General features: G+C 50.0%; 1 protein-coding gene across 2 annotated transcripts in view; it reads left to right on the plus strand.

The window, feature by feature from the left end:
- Positions 1-10,782, plus strand: part of CREB3L1 (cAMP responsive element binding protein 3 like 1) — a 46,854-nt gene extending 36,072 nt beyond the window's left edge. For both annotated transcript variants that reach the window (XM_054067836.1, XM_054067837.1), the window contains exons 8-12: positions 768-836; positions 3,296-3,395; positions 7,407-7,527; positions 7,984-8,230; positions 8,600-10,782. In XM_054067836.1, the coding sequence (XP_053923811.1) occupies positions 768-836; positions 3,296-3,395; positions 7,407-7,527; positions 7,984-8,230; positions 8,600-8,636 (574 nt within the window). In that variant the 3' untranslated portion in view covers positions 8,637-10,782. The remainder of the gene's footprint in view (positions 1-767; positions 837-3,295; positions 3,396-7,406; positions 7,528-7,983; positions 8,231-8,599) is intronic.
- Positions 10,783-19,043: the final 8,261 nt, after the last annotated feature.

Consider the following 19,043-nt stretch of genomic DNA (forward strand, 5'->3'; position numbering starts at 1 on the left):
TTCAGTGAAATTTTTTTAATGCAACAAGTCTTTGGTCAACTTGTCTTTTCTGTAACAGATGGTTTGTCAAAACCTGTACTTGAGCCCTTCACCGTTCAGTTTGACACCTTTGCTTATACGCCCAGTTTTTACACGGAACGTCTGGCTCAAAGGCTTTGCTGGAAACCTCCGGCAGGATCGGGCTGTGTCCCTGGCCTGCCTTCCTCCGAGTCTGGAGACGTTCCCCTTCTCCCGTCCCAAGTGCCGCCTAACCACTTTCCCTTTCCGAAGCGGTGGGAGGGAGCCTGCAGGTTCTCTGCTGCCGCCAAGTGCCTGCAGTCGGAGCTGGCCCAGCTTTTGAGCGGAACTGCTTGGTTTTCATACGCAACGCCTGCAACCAGGGCAAGTTCTCACTCTGGGTGGGAGAGATTTGAATTTGTCCCCTTGTTTCTTTTCCATGCTTATTAGGAGGGGTTAGAAGTGATGGAAATGCCTGCATAACTTTGGGGTTTCCCTGACTTGACCTGCCTGTAACCAGGTGCTACCGGCTCTCCAAGCCCTTGGGAAAGCCTAAACTGGGAAATATGACATAACTGTCCACCTACAATCTCATCCCTGATCCTTTGGGGCTGGATGCAGCCAGACAGGCAAGGGACATCTGGCTCTAGGACCATATCTGCAGGTGATGGATGGTGCCACTGAGCCTCCACACCCCAAGAGAGGCAAGAACTATATTTGCATTATGTCTGGTCTTTGTAACTAACTGGCTGTGGGTTTTATTCCTGCAGGGTTGAGACATACACAACAGAAAACAATGAACTCTGGAAAAAAGTGGAGACCTTAGAAAATGCAAACAGGTGAGAGGGACTAGCCTCGACCTTCTGTGCGTAGGGTGGGGTGGACAGGAAGGGAATCCAGGAGACTGCTGGGGCAGGGGAACAAGGAAAGAAATGCAGGTTCCCCCAGCTCCCGGCAGGATGGGCTCTGGTTTTCAGCTCGTGGCAGCAGCGAGGCAGCTGAGTTTGGTTAGCGAGTGTGGAATGTTTGTGTTGGGACGGCCAGGCTGCACTGCAGTGAGGGGAGGGAAGGCAAGTTTCTCACATCTTTTCCTCCTTATCCCTGGAGCCCTTAGGGCTCATGCTGCCCTCCCCATCGACCTCCAAGCCTCTGGCTGTCTCCAGGGCAGCTGCACTGAGGGAAGCCCCTTGCAGTAGCCTCTCAAACTCCCTGCTCTTGGGCTTGGAGGACTACAGTGCCCTGGACATAATGTGGGTGTTTCAGGTTTCTCTTGGGAAAGAGCAGAATAGACAGCAAATACGGGAAAGCCCATTCATCTAATATAAGCAGAGATCCCAGCTCCCACCAAACCCAGGGCAACTCCCTATGCATGTCATACCCCAGCCCTTGATCTGCCTCTTTCCCTTGGAAAGCAAGCCTGAAAGGTCTCCTTCCCATCTTCTGCTGCCCATCTGAAAGAAGCGGACTGCTCCAACAGCCTCAAAGCAGGCCCCTGGCTCTCTCGCCCGATAATCTGGTGAGCACTTCTGCTCCTACAACTCAGATCTGGCCAACTGATCACCAGGGAAATTTGCTTCCTTGGAAGCAAATAATGAAGACTCCTACCCCTGCAGTGGGGCTGGGCAGCAGGAGCTGGAGCTCGGCCCTTCTTCCTCTTACTGGATGCAATAGGTGTGAGCAAGGGCAGGGTCAGCTGCAGAGCTGGCAAAGGGGAAGCTCATTTCTATAGCCCTGTTTCTACCACCCCCAGCTCAAACTGAAAAAGAGAACCTCAGCCAGAGACTTAGTACCCCTACCCACCCCTCTGCTGCCACTACAGATCATGGAGTAATTCTTGAGGCTCTGCCACACTCCTTCATCCCACCCATGACACGAGTGTTTTGGCCGCAGCTTCCAGGGCAGCCCCTGGTGCCAGGATCAGGGACTGTCAAGCATGGTGTGGCTGAGGTGTGGGAGTGGGGAGAGCCTCCCATCTGCTGAAGGCACAGCTGCCCAGCTGTTCTCATCCACCGGACACAGCCTGCCGCCCAGCATCACTGGGGACGCAGGCAGCCCCTGCTGCTGAAAAAGCATGAGCCCCACCCTGAAAAATCAGGAGATTGGCCTAGAAGCCAGGAGGGCTTTTTTCAAAATACACATTGTGTTCTTACTAATTGGGTTTGGTTTTTGAGTGCTGCCAATGGGACACTCTGTGCTTCTCTCCACATGTTCAAGTAGCAGAAGAGGATTTGGAAAGAGATAAATCTGGGATTGTCCTGCAATCTCCTGGCTCCAGGACCTGCCATTTTATAAAAGATCAAACATATTTGTGTAAAACAGTCTGTGCTCCCAGAGGAAATACTCAGTAATCTGCATTTCAGTAATTTCCAGCACCTGGGAACAGTGTGCTCTGAAGTCTCCCTCATCACAGATTTCTTCACCAGACCAGTGAAGAGTTTGGTGTCTTATTAACACACCTACCATTGTTCTGTGCTCACGTGTGCCGATGCCCATGTTCAGTCAAATGGGGCAGAGAGACCTTAGTACATGTTCCAGCTGAGGCAGCCAGAGAATTAATTAATTGCTGAACTCAATATTTGGCTTTGCCCACATTCCTCTGCAGAGTCTGCCAAGACCAGAGAAACTGGAGAGAATCAAAACTGGTTTTTGTTTCTCTCTCCACCGTCGGGGCACAGGTCAAGCTGCAGAGCGTGTGTCTCTGATTGTAGTGAGAGCAGGTGGGCTTGTGCTCAATGTCTGACCAGACTGCAAGGATTAGCCTCTGTCCCAGAGTTTGGTTTAAGTGGTAGCCCACCTCTCCTGATCTAGCAGGATGTGTCCCTGCCCATCACAGGGTGTTGGAACTAGATGATCTCTAAGGTGCCTTCTCACCCTAGCTTTTATATGATTCTATGATTGATTCTATGATTTGGGAGATGACTGTGCTTTGAGACACCCAGGACTCTAAATAAGTGGGACATTCATAATGGTGGGCAGTTGCAGTGAAGGTTGTGGTGGATCTACTAGTAAAGAGATTAAGGGAAGGTGCTGCAGGGGGTTACCACAGCATAATGGTACCTTGGGGCCATACTTTCCACAGTTCCTGTATACTTTATATCTCAAACTCACCCTTTTTGGTGTCATGCTTCCGAGGCCTATTTGGTCAGAGAAATTGGGCAAGATTCAGAAAGAAGGAGATATTTGTTTTCACTGGAAGGGAAAATCAAAGTAAAATATGAAAGGTGTAGTGGTGTTCTTGCATCACTTACTGGCTGTTACCTCCTTATCAAGTTTTGATTTGGGTTGTTTGCTATGCTAGGACTCTGCTCCAGCAGTTACAGAAGCTGCAGTCTCTGGTAGCTGGGAAAGTCTCCAGACCTTACAAAATGGCTTCCACACAGACCGGGACCTGCCTAATGGTATGAGCTTCATTTCATCTCCTTGATTGTCCATGCTTCCCCAGACAGTTTTGTCAATGCCCATCTCTACCTTCTTCACCGCTGCCCAGCTCTGTTGCCAGTCACACCTGCCCTCTCCTTCCTTGTTGATCACCAGTGTCGTGCAAACATCAGTACTGTCGGTTGTTTATGTAACAGCATTAGAATAATTCCTGCATTTTCACTGTCTTTTCTTTGGGCAAAACAGTGCTTTGTGTGCTTCTCATTACCTATCAGCCATTCAGCAAAAATCTTCAATGAGCTTCCATTGTAATGAGTAGAGTTTTCTTTTGCTGATTTGGTAATGCTTAATATTTAACTCAGAAAGGCAGATGGGCTGTTCCAATATTCCTTCCAGTGGGCATTACCTTGTGTTTATCTGCAAGAAATGGCTTTCACTCTTGCTATGCCTGCACATAAGGCTTTGTAAAATCCAGCTGGAATTCTCTTCATTTGCCCGTTTGATGAACCAAAATGCTTCAGGGCTGGTTTTCGGTCTTGGTAATCCCTGTTTGCCTCTCATTTCTCTTAGTGGAGGATCATCGTTAAGCAATATTGGTTTTGCTGTGGAGCTTTGGGGCATGCCAGTCCGTGTGTGGCCGTAAATAGAGTCAATTGCTTATTCTTCATCTCATTTTTCAGGAGGGGGAAAATTTATGATCCATGATAAAAATATAATCTTCAGCCCCATGATGTCTTTGCAGGATTGTCATAGTAGCTGCTTGTGACAAATTTGTCAAAGTTAGTTATCTCTATCTAGTTATCACTTCTGACTGGTAAGAGTCATGAAATATAAACAGATGGTGTGGTGCTTGCCCCACTTTCTCAGCACCCTCAGTGTCCTAAGGTGTTGGTTTTTGTTTGTGGTTTGTTCCAGAGCCCTTGCTCTGTAATTCCCAACAATTTCTCATTTCAAGATCTCTTTTTGCTACTCTTTGCTGTCCCCATGTCAGACCCGATTTTACTGACTGACTGTCTTTTCTGTTGGCTGCTCTGTGGCTTAATTCGCAAGTTCTTTCCACATTTTTGGGTGTGACCCAGCTGGGCCCAATGACTCATTGCTCCTTAATGCAGCAGCTCATCAGAGCACCCCTGACTCTAGCAATTCTTCATCGTTACTACCTGGAATGAGCAAGTTCAGGAGAGGTGCTTTCCAGACATCCCCTCTGCTGTCAGCTGATGAAATACCTAATTTAGCTTCCCATCAATGTCTTATCTCTCCTTGCTGCTTCCTTTGTTCCATGGCATCCCAGCTGACACACCAACTCTTTCAGGCTTCCAAGCTTTGAAGCATTTCAGGAATTCTTAATTTGCTTTTCTGTCTTTGGCCAGTTCCTCTCATAGGCCTCCAAGTTCCCATTTTCCATTTTCAAATACAGCTCTCCTTGCCACTACAGATATGCAGAATCATCATGCCTTGCAGGATGGGAGTGGAGCAGAGTACCTTTCTTAAGCCCCATGTCATTGCTGCTGGATATTTACCCAGCCAGTGCTCGAAGGCCTCCAGTGATGAGCTGTCCTCAGCCTCCTCAGGCAACCCAATTCCAGTGCTTTGTTATCTTTCCCAGATAAAGCTTTCTTTCTATCTCATCTCAATCTTCTTTCCAACAAGCTTAAGCCTATTGCAACTTCCTCTGCCTACTGTAAGCAAGATCAACTTAGCCTCCCTTTATGCAGCTGCATTTTACATATTGGAAAACTATTGTTTTTAAGCAAGTCCCTTCAGTTTGCTCTGCTAAATCACCATGATTTCTTCAGTCTAAGTTACTGAATCGCTGCTTGTTCCCAGAGCTCTCTTTCAGTCTTTCTTCGATTGTCCTGCATTGTTTTGGAAGTATGGGGCCCAAAGCTTGACACAGTGTTCCACCTGAAGACCAGTACAGAGCCAGCCAGCCAGAAAGCCTGTTCATACTGCCTGGGCTGAGATTCGCCCTTTGCAAAGTGACACTGAATTGTGCCTACCTTGTGCTCCATTTTACCTACCAAATTCTTTTCTGTAGAACAGCTGCTTGGCTGATGTGTTTCCTCTGTTAATCAGTTCAGCCACCTTGCAGGTCTCAGTGGGTCTCAGCATTTGTCTGTACGGATCTGCCCACTGTTCTCTCACACTGCTACTCCCCATGGTCAAGATTATTCTGAATTTGAATGCTGACCAAAAGCTAGTCTGCTTGTAGTCTCTTCCATCTGCAGATTTGATACAGTCCATCATCCAAGTCAAGCTTAAAAATGTTGAATCTTGCCAGAGCCATAATGGATCTCTCTGCTACTCCATCTGCTACTTTTTCCCAGTTTGACAGTGAACCATTTGAAAACTGCACTTGCAGGATGTCTTTTTTGATTCATTTTGCATCCACCTTTTTAGCTGGTTTTGCAGTAGTTTCCTCTAGCTTAGTTTCCCTTGCTTTTTAAGTGCTCAAAATGTTGAGATAGTCAAAAGCTGTAAGATTAATTCAGAGTCAAAACAAGAGTTACTGTTAGGAAATGTTCTAGAGTTTGAACTGGAACCAAATCAGCATCACTCGGAGTTAACCTGTAAGAAAATAGAGTGAAAAAAATGCTGGTTTGCAAAGCCTCAGTTGAAAGCTGTGTTAAAGCAAGATGTTAAGTATACTGCTGCTCTTTCCCAGCCCATAAAGCCTGCTCTGTTTCAGAAGAGAAGAACAGGCTTCACAGGGCTGGCTCCCCTTTGTGGAAGTTGTGGTTGGCTGAGATAATTCCAAGCAACGTCTATTCAGAAAATATTTTTCCCCTGTTTTTGTGCAATAAGGTTTCTAAATGCCTTATGTGCCTGATGTGGTGTGCTTAGACAGCACCTATGCTGTCCACATTTAATTTTCTTACCTTAAAACCAGCCATAAAAAGCCTGGACAATTAAACTCCCTCTTTACATATAATAGTATCCCCATGCTATTATTATTCCACATCTCTTGGAACCCAGTAGTGATCAAAATTACCTTGATGTACCAGCTTCTGTGCATTACTTAGGCGTGACTATTTCAAAATAGGTGGCTATTCTGAAAAGTGGTCAAGCAATTGCTGGCTGACCTCACAGGTGTCCCCACAGGTCAAACTTAGCTAGTTTATTCATAGATAGTAAAAATTGCTAACAGATGCATTGCTTCTTTGATGTGCTCCGTCTGAGCTGGTGGCAGCTAGTTATATACCACCCATGGCATGAGTAGTCAAGTAATAAGGATTTGGCTCTGTATCACTTCCCATATGTCCCCTCTTGCTCTGTACAGTTAGTTCCCTAAACTCTACAGTCATTTACTGTCAGCGCTGGCATCTCACTGAAGGTTTACTATTACGGCAGAATTTACAGAGGTGCAGACCTACCAGAGAGGGATTTCTAGGGAGCTTTCATCTGCCTCTCTCCTTTTATCCCTGCCCAGTAGCTCTGACTTGGTCTGCCTGATAGCAGAAGGCACAGACATATGGTCCTGCATATATGCATGTCAAGCATAAATTTAACCCTTTCCTTGGATTCTCCATCCTGGCTATCAAGTATTAGGCAGCTGCAGTTCTGCTATTATTTCTGACCTTGCATGGTCAGTAGCCTCACTTTGCTATGTGCTATGCGACCTCACAAATTTCTACCAGTGAGCTTGTTTTCTTATGGCCCACTACAGCTGCAACTGAGCCAATGGTCACGTTCCCTTTCGTCAAGGCAGAGTTCATCCTTTCTGTTAAGTCTGCCTCTTTCTCAAATTGTTCCCTAGCTATGTCTCCCACCATCTCTCATCAACCGGATGGACAAGTTGTCACCATTGAACCAGAAATACTTCAAATAAAGCAACACGAGGAAGCTTCTGACTTCCCTTCTTAGATTTGCAGCAGAGATTAGCAGAGCAAACCCTTTCCCTCCCTGAGGGACCACAGTGACCCAGTTGCCAGCCTGACCACATGTTCTCACACAGCCTCATGTTTGTGTGCTGTGGGGGCAGTGTTTCCGCATGGCTAGAGGCACTAACTCTGTGCTGATCTCCTTTCTAGGTGCTGGCACTTTGCTTTGTTCTTATCCTGGGATCCTTGATGCCCTGTCTCCCTGAGTTCTCTTCAGCATCGCAGACAGTGAAAGCAACACCAGCACCAGACTTGTACACAACTAGTAAAAGTAAGTGTAATGTGGTTCCTCCATTTTGCCCTGTCAAACTATTTGCAGCATTTCCCTAGATGTTCCTCATTCAAGGGCATCATCCTCCCCTCAATGCCTACCCCATGCTGGGGCTCTGGCAAGGTGAGATTCCAGTACAAACTGATGACAGCACCTTGTTTGTGCCTGTTGTTGTTCTCTGCTGGCCATTGTCCCAAAATAGGACAAATGTCAAAGGAAGGGACGTGAGGGAAAAGTCCCAGGGTGGACTGATTGTCTTCTGAAGAGGCTGTGTGTCCAGGGGGCATTTGCCTCCTGAAGCTGGGGGGAAGCAGGTACCCTGCAGAGCAGGCTTCCTGCGCAGTTGGACATGGACAAGGGCATAGCTGGGTGAACGTGTGCTGAAATCACCACCATGACCCACCCATTGCAAGAGACTTTTTCCTCATTACTAACCAATTGTCTCTTTTTTTCCAGTTCAGTCACGGAGCCTCCTTTTCTATGATGAGGGTGCTGGCTCCTTAGAAGAGACCTATAGTTCCTTCCTAACCGTGGACCATCCTGAGGGATGGGAGGCTGAAAAAGGGCAGTCTGAGGAGGGGAGGCCTCATCTGGCCAGGACGCATGAGACAGCCAAATATCTGAGCAAATCCCAGCTGGAGGATCCTGACCAGAACCAAACTGACCCAACTCTTACCCACCTCAGAGAGCAATTCCACGAGAGGTAAGCTGGTGGTGGCCATCCTCTGAGCCCCAAAACACAGCATGGTGTCTGGGAGGGAGCAGCAGTTATGTCCCCTCTGTTGCAAGCTAACGACAGCTGAGCTAGCTAAAGAGCAGTGGCTGGAGGAGGTCAGGGAGTGTAAGACCAAGTTTATTTTCTAAAGCAAAATTTTGACTCCACAAAGCAGTGTCCCACTGGCATTGAGCTGAGGAGGACTGAGTGAGTCAGGTCCCAGGCTTGCTAGCCATTCACTGCCGTGGGGAGGGGCTCCATCCTGGTCAGAGCAAACCAGCTGGGCACACAGAGAGGTGAATTTGCGTAGGAGACTATAATGAACTTGCCTGATGCCTTATCTTTTCTTTTCTTTAGGGAGACAAGCTCCAGTGAGACAGCTGAATACTTGTAGCAGCTGCTGGACCTCAAGGCCTCATCTGTCTGACTGCAGGATTCCCTCCTCACTGAGCAACTGAGGGGACTTGGCAGGAGAGGACACTGCATTTAGACACTCCTAAACTGGCCTTGGGTTCAGCTCCTCCCCTTCCCTATACCCCCCTCACCTCGGTAGTACTGATCTCTCTGAGAGGAGTCATAGGAGTGCCAAAACCAGCAATCAATGCCTGGTGAAGCCCTGAGACTCCTCTTCTTCTGGCCTTACCTCCTGCTTAAATGAGCACTACCCTATGGGTATGGGCTCACCTTGGAGTGGAGGGAGATCAGGGGAAGCCCCCAAACTATTCAGCTCACTCCTCAAAGCCTCTAGACCAAGGGGGCTGTCCCCAGGCATGTACCCCTTGGCTACATCAGATGCACCTGAAGGAGAGAGAGAGAGTGCTGGATTTACTGTCCTGCCCGGCAGGGTTAGAAGTGGGTGATACTGGTGCTGTAGAGATGGCTCTGGAGAGTTTGAGCTTGTTCCTTCCCCTCCATCTGTTAGTATACTTCTGCTTCCGTTGAGAGAAGACCTAGTTCTTCCTTGCTCTGGTTTTCTCTTGATGGACATGCCTACAAAACTTCCACACCAACTATCTGCAAAGATCTGCACACAAAGGGAGTTGGGGAGACAGATCCCAGACAGATAAACCACCATAACAATTAACCAGCAGATTCTGGGCAACCAGAGCTCTGACATAGTGAGCAATTTTCCCCACAACCCACTTCTCCCCACCCTCAGCACCCTTACTTTGCCAAGGATGGTATTTCCCTTTCTGTTCCCTGCTTGGCCCCTAGAGTGCAGTGCTAACCAGGTCAGTGGTCTTCTCACTTTTCATTGTGCAGGCCTCCCCGTTTGAGACTGGGTGGGAGAAACCTATTCCCATAATCTGATCCCCAGCCCAGCTCTCAATCCCCAATCCTGCTTCATGCCAAATGGAGTCTTTCTAGGAACCAACAAGGAGAGCTCTGCAGCCCATTGGAAGGCTGTTGGATAGCCATCATTCCCCTCACATCCTCCGTGTGCACAGCAGTGTTGTGAAAGCCACTGAGGACATGCTGGCGTCTCTGGTGACAAGTAAGTCTGTCAGAAAAGAAGTGGCAAGTTGGAATCAGCCAGGGTCACCAAAGACAGTTTTAGACCTCTTCCTTTTAAGTGCTGGCACCAAAGGTAGCAAACTGTTGCTACAAGCTGACCCTTCAGGTCAGAGTTGCCAAGTTTGGTGCTGAAATGACCTCATCTCAAGACTATGCCATCCTCTTTAGCACTCAGACACCCATTTCTGACTCTTCTTCCTCCCAGCCCTGCTGAAAGGCTCAAGTGTCTCCTTGCTCTGTTCCCTCAGCTGCCATTTGACAGAAGGACAATGTGGGACATGAGTGTCGGGGATCTGGGATGTTGCATGTTGCCCCGTGTTTGTACATGGGAGTTCCTGTGCTCTCTGCCAGATCTCATAGCAGGCTCCTCTTTGACTTGTTTCTCCTCAAGCACCCTGGACTCACTTTACACTGCCCCAGCCTCTCCTCTCCTCCCAGGCTGGGAGTGGAGAGGGCGCTCTGGAGAGGAAGGATGGAATGGCTCTTGCTCAAGGACTGGAATAAATGAGGGAAGGTCCCTCACTCCCTCATTTCTCCCTTTCAGAAACTGATTTTGCTTCCTGAATGCATTTAGGACAAATTTGAACACAGCTAGCTGCCACCATACGTGCATGGCCAATGGAGTGAAGAAGAGGAAGGCCTCCAGCATAGCTCTGCTCTTCTTGAGCTTCACATAGGACCTGCTGGTAACCAGAAACCACTGCATTCCCCATTCTCTGCCTCCACCTCAATACAAAGAACCACTGCCGGGTCCAAGCACACCTTCCTCCACCCCAACACTTCCACTGAGCATGTCCCCATGCCTCCCACTCCACCGTTGTACAGAGACCAAAAGCAGAACTCGTTTGTACATAATGATCCTTATTTTGTATTATTGCTGATCCCTTAAGATATTGTATTTTGGAAACTCTCAGATCCTATTTTCAGTATTGTATTTTACTAAGAATTAGTGCGGGCTTGGCATCTATGACTTCTTTCTTGTTAGCAGCTCACTTTCCCCTTATACTCCAGAAGCTGCCTCTTCCCTCCTGTTTGGTTTTTTTTTTAGGTTTTTTTTTTGGTTGTTTTTTTTTTTTTTCCCCAGCCCCTTTTTCTCCTTCTCCTATCACTTGCTCTGCATTTGCTTAGAAGCAAAATAAAAATAAAATAAAAAGATGCAGCATCAGCCCTGGGTTGACAGGTCCTTTAATTGAGACATGGTTGTCACACCAACCCACAAGTACAGATTCTTACCTCCTGCTCCCTGACTGTCCCGTTCCCTGGCCGCGTGCAGAACTGTTTTGGTGCTGGACCTCATGCTCAGTGTTGGAGGCTAAAAGCAAACTTGCATGTTCTATTTTCTGCAGCACGGTGATTTCTTCTGCAGTTCTGAGCACATCTGATGTGCTCAGTTTCTTCTCTCCTTCTGAAGTACCACTAACATCATTCTCTTGGAAAGAGGAAGACTATAGAAGAAAGTTTTGGGTGCAATGAACTCCTCTGATGAAGGGGCTGCATGGGGGGTCTGTACAACAAAGACATTGCTAGTAGAACTGTGGCTCTGGTCCCATCCCATCTGGAAACATACTTAAATCATTTGTTTAACTGTAAAAGCAGAGCAGCTCCACGTACATCAGTAGTGACTTAGGACCTGGCTGGCTGTCAGCCTTTACCTCTGACAGGCCATTTACATCTGTGAAAAGATAGGTTTTGTCCTGATTTTCCATGAAACACAAGGCAACAGGGGTTCTAGGAAACAAATCTTCATTTGCTAGAAACCTTCAACTCAGGTAATTAGAATTTGGCCATTGAAACAATGACTTCTTGCAATCAGGCCCTGCTGGAAGGCAGCCCAAGGAGGAGCCTCTCTAAGATGTGCTGAAAGGTGGCTCTGTCTCCTGCCTCTGGCTGGGCTGGTGCGGCAGGTCTCTGTCTTTGCCACAGGAGGAGGAGGATATGAGGCTCAGGCCTTGCAAATGTCTCTTTCTGTGGATTACAATTTCTTGTGGAGAGGTGTGAAGCACTGAGATGTTACCACCCTATTGTGCCAGAGTTGGTCTTTGAACAGTGACTGGGAGAGAAGAACTCTTTTCTTGGCTGGGTCTGTACTTTCAAAAGGGGGTTTGAGGTGGGATCCGTGGTCGGTTAGTCTGACGTAGGTTTCACAGACCCCGGCAGAGGTCCTTCCTCTGCACACCCCTACAAATACAAGGCAATGCCTAACCTTGCCCTGCAGTGTCTGTTCTGGACCAGAACTAGTTTTAAGTCAACAGTCTGACATTTTCTCTGTGGCACTTTGTCCAAAAGCAGTCTCCTACCCCTGCATCAGTGTGATCACACCTTCCCCCACTGCAACGAGGCTTCTCTCTACTCCCACCAGATTTCACCTGAGGGAAAGTCTCGTGCTTTGCTTGCCCCTGTGCAACATCATCCAGCTCCTCAGACATTGCCTTCCCAGGAGATTCTGGTATGTACCCTTCATCCATGTTCCAAAACATGAAGGGAAATTGGTGAAAGAGGGGAATTCCTAGAAGGATGATTTCTCAGGCTGTGGCTCCTTTAGCCTCAACATGACTGGAGCAACCAGAAACCCCATCTGCTAGGAATAAATTTTCTTTCATCTTGACAAACTCTCCTGATTCTGCAGTCTACTGGATAACTCTGAGCTGCTCCAAACATGCACATTAGGATCTTTTGATCCCCACTATGCCCCCAACACATACACAGCCAGCCAATGTCACCTACCAATTTGACTACACTGACTAATTAGAGCAGAACAAGAAAATTAGCAAATCAAGAGGGCACCTTCTTTACAAGTCACCTTCAGCCTCGCTCAGTTACAGAGACTGCTCCAAATGTCCCCAGCCAAGCTCTGCCATACCGAGCCGGGCTTTTCCCCATCTAGGGTCACGTTTCTAACAAGGCTGTGCACAGCTGGCATGAACAAGCTCTGAACAAAAGAACACTGACAGAACACGGGCTTGGTTTTTTAGACAAATTATTCCCAACTGTTCTCTGTTACCAGGCCAACTTGGGGAAAAAAAAAAAAAAAAAAAAAAGAAAGTAATTTGCTTTTGGAGCTTGCTGCTGCCACCTGGGCCACTGGAGGTGTGTGGCAGCAGCTTGGTGGGTACATTGGGTTTGTTACAGAAGGATATGTGCTATTAGAGCTCTCAGGAGAGCACCTCCACTCTCCAAGTCAATTGTGGTCCCTCTTACTGACACTGTTTGGGACTTTGCTGGCAGTTCTCACATGGATCCATCACTGAATTGGCAGGCTGTGGTCCTGCTATCTGGTAAGTAGCCCAGGCTTTTGGACACCTTTTGGGGATGATGGGGTGGTCACACCTCCTGACACTCCCTAGGTGATGAAGGCTTGTTAATAGTGATGGCACCTGGCTGGACCCTGATCCAGCCCACCTCAGCCTCAACAAATAAATGTTGATTTTCCAACCTGGTGGCTGAAACAGGGCTTACGGGTGAGCAGGGTGGAAGTTCCTCTACTCATGCCCCGGAAAGGAGACTGTATCCTCCCAGAGCTTTACTTGCTAGAAATGCTGCTTCCTAGAAGTCCCTTGCCCTGTCTGTGACTGCAAAAGCGAGGACAGGATGTGTATGGCAACACCAAGCTGCCCTCGCACCATCCTGCATGCCCATACAGAAAGAAATCCTTATGTAAGACACAGGAGAGGTCCTCTCCTGCCTGTGCCTCAGGTAAGGAGGTGATCTGGCTCAGCTGAAGGGTGCCTTGCGTGCCAGGAAGACAGGACTGACCCAAGCCCACCGCCCAGTCATCCTGTCCCCAGCCACCTGCTCTTCCCAGGTCCTCAGGGAGCTCTGACAGCATCCTCCAATGGGAGAGTGACTCCATTAGTGACAAATACATGAAACACAGACAGTTAGGCAGAGAGAGATGCAAAAGCCTAAGCAATCCTTTACCTCCCTTCACACAGGAATATCCCATGATGTCTCCTCTTCTCCAGACACACAAAATCTGGATGCACTGTCTGTGTAACAGCTGTACAGTTGGCACACGGCTAGAAAGGGGCAAAATCCTCTGCTGGCTGCTCCAGAGAGGCCTTCTGCAGTGGAGCATCAGCCTCCATGGGAAGGCAGGAGGCACCCACTGTCTTGTCCTTCTGTCTGCCTCAACCAGAGGCATGGCTACCCTGGGGCTCTGCTGTGCCTGACTCCTGGGAATTTTCTAGCAATAAGGATCTCCGCTTTCCTCTCTGAAGCTCCTTTCCTATGGCACTAATGTGTCCATCAGTGAGACACCCCTCAGGGGCTCTCCCCTCCTTCCTGTGCCCAGACCTGGTGCTCCCCTAGCCTCCAACTCATATCTGCCCCAGCCTGGCCAGCATGGCAGCCACTGACTCCTTCAACCGTGAGGGACAAGACAGATGTTTGCCAAAATCTCCCATGAGCACAAGTAGGCCGGCATCCTGTATCCTCCACAGCTCCTCTGGGCAGCCCAGCTCTGCCCTGCCCTGGCAGCCCAGCCAGCACTGTGGAAGGTGGTACTCATAAGCTTATAGCATGCGTCCTATGGGGACCTCTTCCAGTGGGCAGTGAGAAGCAATGAGGTGACACATGTCCCTCTGCACCAGCTGGGCACCCACTGCTTCTCCCTTCCCATAGCTTGCTGCCAACCTCTGCCATGCCCATGAGTGGCAGAAGGACATGGAGCAGGGCTGTGTATCAGTGCGGGGAGGGCTGGCAAGTTCCCGGGCAAGTCTCATTCTCAGCAAGTGAGGGTGAAGGCACTTCCCTGGAACCAACTCTGCCCATGAGGAGGGCTTGCCCAGCAGCATACCTGCTTTAAAGGGGAACAAAAACCCTGTGGGGGGCGGAGGGGATGAGTCACGCACAAAGAAGGGTGCAGAGCTCCTTGCAAGTCACGACTGTGTGGAGGAGTGGGCTCGGGGGCTGCTGTGCCCCTGGGAGGCACACTTCCCCTAGCAGACACAGGAAGGAGGGAGATGTCATCATGACATGGGGCCAGACAAAGGTTCGGTAACTTGAAGTGTAGGTGCCGGTGGGCTGTGATTCCCAGGGAAAGGTATACCCCTTATTCTGCCCTTGCTGCTTCCCAGTTTGGGATCAGAAGTGGCATGGGAATATGCCCTGCCACACTACCCTTCAGCAGAGGTGCCACAGGGCTACATAGAGGTGATGAGGACCACTGGCAAGAGGGATGAGCTACTCCTGATGACTCCCAAGGTAATTAAACAGTCAGAGCAGGCTGAGGACAAATTCCAGCTTTCACTGTGCCAGCCTTTCATGGGAAGACACTGGAATCAGGTGTGATGGCAATTTCTTCTGCATGTAATAAATGACTGTAGGACCTTGCCATGGGCAATTGATGCAGAGGACAGCTGTCATAGATCTGAAGCTCAAATATCCCAGTGCCCAGCAGGTAAAGCATCAGTGCGTGAATCTGGGGCAGAACAAATCTAAAACAAGCAGACAGGCACATATGGGAGCTTTGCAGGGAATCTGTTGTCCCTGCTGGCACCTGCAGCACCAAGGCAGGCAAGGCTGAGGCAGGCAAGAGCTGAGACTGCAGCCATGAAGTCCAGTTCCAGCCCAGGACAAACAGGTGATGCAATGTTCCTGACAGATGTGGGCAGAGGACAGAAGGACCTTTCTACCTTTGGATGCTAGGAAAAAATTGCCTTGGATTTCTAAAAAGCAGGGCTCCCCAAGTGGCAAGGAGATAAGTGGGAGGAGGAAATCTCGGCTACAGCCACCTACCTCTAGCTCTCCTTGGATACCACTGCCCAAAGCTGGGGATGCCATCCCCAGACAAATTTCATCCCTGTTGGACCATCAGCCAGAGCAGTAGGTACTTTGCTCTGTTGAGGCTGCTGTCATGCAGTTTTTCAGCCTGACTTACCTGACTCTGCTCCTGGTTAAGACGAGTGCTTGAGACCCAGCTCCCCTCACAGCCCTTACAGGCAGGCAGGCAGACACTAGCTGGGCTGTGAGCAGCAAGGGGCAGCCGAGTCGTTCTCTGCCTCCCCAGCTGCCAAAGAGTTACTTGCCAGTTTCGGAGTGTCTCTAAGGTGACACCAGGCTGCCTCGCTGGTGCAGCTCCCTGCAGCACCCCTCCCCACGCACACACTCACGCTGTCTTTCTGCTTTGTCTTTTTGAGGGCTGCTGCAGCATCGGAGCGCAGGCACCTTCTTTGCTGCCTACCTCTGCCTGCCTTTCCCACCCAGCTGCTGCTGCTGCAGACACTTAAGAGACCTCAGAGAAGGCACCCTGGGCTCTCCTTCGTCTGCTGGGAGCATCACCATCCCAATCTCCTTTCTGCTCCCTCCCCGCTGCCCTCAGTGCCAGCACCTCTAAGGAGCAGCACCAGCATCTCTGGGTTCCTGTCAGCTGTTCATCCTCTTTGCTGTGACAGGGCAGTGGAAACAGAGGGAGGCTGAGCTGCAGTGCCTGAGCTGCTTAAACTGCTATCAAGAGGACAATAAATACCACTGCAAGAAGTTGGACACTGCTTTTTATCCGTGCTTGTGCTCCTCCAAGTAGTTAAACCTCTCTCAGATTGTCCCACGGCCCTGGGGAGGTGAAGCAGAGGAGCACTGTGGGACACTGAGGGGTCGACTGAGCCACCCAAGAGCTTTGTGGGCACAGAGCAGCAATCCCCGCCTGAAGAGGGACCTCACCTCAGCATGGCTGAAGGTCCCGTGAACTGGAGAGACTTCACTCTGGCCAGATGTGACAGTGAGGAGGCCAGGGGAGCCTCTGCAAGCCTCCTGGGAGCAGCGGATGCAGAGACTGCTGGGCAAGAGCATCATTCGGGTCGCCACAGCATGGATCCACCTTGGGATGAGATGAGAGGGGCAGTGGTGGTGGCAGAGGTGGAGCAGCAGTTCCTGCACTTGGCCATCAGAAAGCAGGTCTCCTACAGGTAGGAGCTCCTGGGTCCCATAGCACTGGGGCTGGGCTGGGGTGGTGGAGTGCCCTGTCCCAGGGCCATCTCCCTCCAGTGAAAAAGGGCTGGTTCTTCCTGGTGGTCACTGGTGCCTTCCACCAGAAACCATCTGAGCACAGGGACAAATGGACTGTTTAGCCCTTCTCCTCCCCACCCATACAACACCCCACTCTGCAGTAGTAGTCCACTTGTCACCCCTACAGGCCCCCTTATTTTTCCTTCTACCCAATTCCCCTTTCCTGTCCTGGAGCCACGATGCCTCCCAGGCCCATCTCCAGGTGGTCTGTGCCCAGCAGCCTCTCATAAGCCGTGGTGCTAGGCTTTTCCCTCTCTCTGCAGCATCTGCTTATTGTTGTTTGGTGCACTGAATACAAGGAACTTCTTATAACATCAATTCTCCTCTTCCTCCTCTGCCCCAGAGCAAATATCCCTTTGCTTGAGTCCTAGGCCCAGAAACCTTGCTCCCATATGGGGAGAATGAAAAGTGATCCAAAGATGAAGGGACTGAGACCGAGGCTTAAGCTGGAAATGTGCCCTTTGGGGGCACCTTGCGGCAAAAGGAGTACTTGTCCCAGCCCCTGGTGTGACTCTTTCTGGTACCGCTCTTCTTAGGACTCACCTACCCCTACGATAACCAAGCAAAACCAGTGGAGGCATAGAGTGATTTTCATAGCTCCCACGGGGCTTTTATGGGACCCATTTCCTGGTGAAGCTTAGGTGATCTTCTATTACCGGCTCCAGCCACACTGTCCGAAACCGTGCTTGAGTCAGTACCTCCTGTCTTTCTCTCGCAGCGAATAAAGTCTGATGTCTCACTCTCCCCTTTCTTTCACTTTTTAAGACCTTCTACCATTTAGTACCCCAGAGTTTGCAGAGTGGCTCTCAGGTGCAGGTGAGAAGTTCTTCAACACTGCACCTGCCTGAGCACATGCAGGACTGACCCTGGTCTGCTGTGAGGATCTGGAACCAAGCAAAGGGAAGAAGGCAGGAGCTACCTCCTTACTCTTCTCCTGAGCTGGCTTGGCCCAGGGATGTGTCTGTGTCTTCCTGGGCTCAGTGTCACCATGTCATGCCATGCTAAGCAAGTGACAGGTAGTTTACAAGTAGGTGGAAAACTGTCAGAGGATCTTGGTGCTATGCCTGTTGCTGTAGCAGACAGATGGTGGATGGGGTCTTCTGCCACTGACCTGACACTCCAGACTGCAGTCCTCTGCTGGGGGGCAGATTTCAGACAGGAGCCTATCAGCCCCTGGCTGTGCTCCTGTGCTTACAAGCAGCCCTCATCCCCCCTTGCAAGGGCTGTGGTGCAAACTGCGAGTAAATTGCTTTCCAATAATGCAGTAATGGGAACTCATAGGAAACTGCATTAGTGCCTGCGGAGCAGGAAGGGGCCTGGAGCTGACTCATCTCCAGCACTTATTATTCCTGCAGTGGGTCGCGAGCAGGAGCCAGAGTGGCAGAGTCCTCCCCAAGGCAGCCTTATGTCCCTGAGCCTCCTGGTGAGCTGGGGCAACACACAGCCCTCCTGGTCCTCATATGGTACTTAGGGTGGCTCACTGAGGCAGGCAGAGCTGGGATGGTGTCTGCCCTGAAGCCACTGAGGGTGAGGGATTACCATGCTTAGTGGAGGGGGCAAAGCAGGATTTTCTCCTTCTAGCTGTCTTTCTCCAGATGTGCATGGCACATTTTGTGAACAGATTAGCCAGCTGCAATTATCCAGCCTCCCTATGGGAGGAAAGGACCATATTGCAACATAATTTGATCAGCCTGAATCTGCTCCAGAACTGTCTAAGGTTGCTGCAGATTGTTTATGTCCTGCTCTTCCTCAGCTGCCCCAGGCAGGTCGCTCTGCTGGCATGCTGCAGCCCATACCCGGCTTCCACAAAGCATGTCCATCCACTTAAACCCTCACAAGGGGTTTCTTTGCAAGAGGCTTTGCTCCACCCTGGGTGGGCTTTGCAGAAGAGAGTAGTCTGGAGGGGCTGGAGGGGATGCCACAGCTACCTGCGGGCCAGCAGCAAGGGAGGAGGCGATGTTTGAGATGAGCTGCTTCCTCCAAATTCTGTTTTGGGCAGCAGAGCAAAGGGAAGGGGAAATGGGAGAGGAAATGTCTGGGGGTGGAAATCTGCTTGTGCCATCCTGCGACGCCCAGGCAGGGTCCGTCTGGCTACTCCTGGGGGACGAGTTTGCCAGGCGAAGGGTGGGTGGTGATGGAGCCGTTGCCTGGAGCTGGGCTAACCTTTCACAAGGCACCATTCCTGCAGCACGATGAGACCTCAAGGAGCTGACAGAAGTCCCTTTGCTGTGCTGCCTGGCTCTGGAGGCACCTACTGAACCCTGGTACAGAGATTGGAGGACCT

This window comes from Cuculus canorus, chromosome 5 (assembly GCF_017976375.1).
Source record: "Cuculus canorus isolate bCucCan1 chromosome 5, bCucCan1.pri, whole genome shotgun sequence".
Classification (NCBI taxonomy): Eukaryota; Metazoa; Chordata; class Aves; order Cuculiformes; family Cuculidae; genus Cuculus; species Cuculus canorus.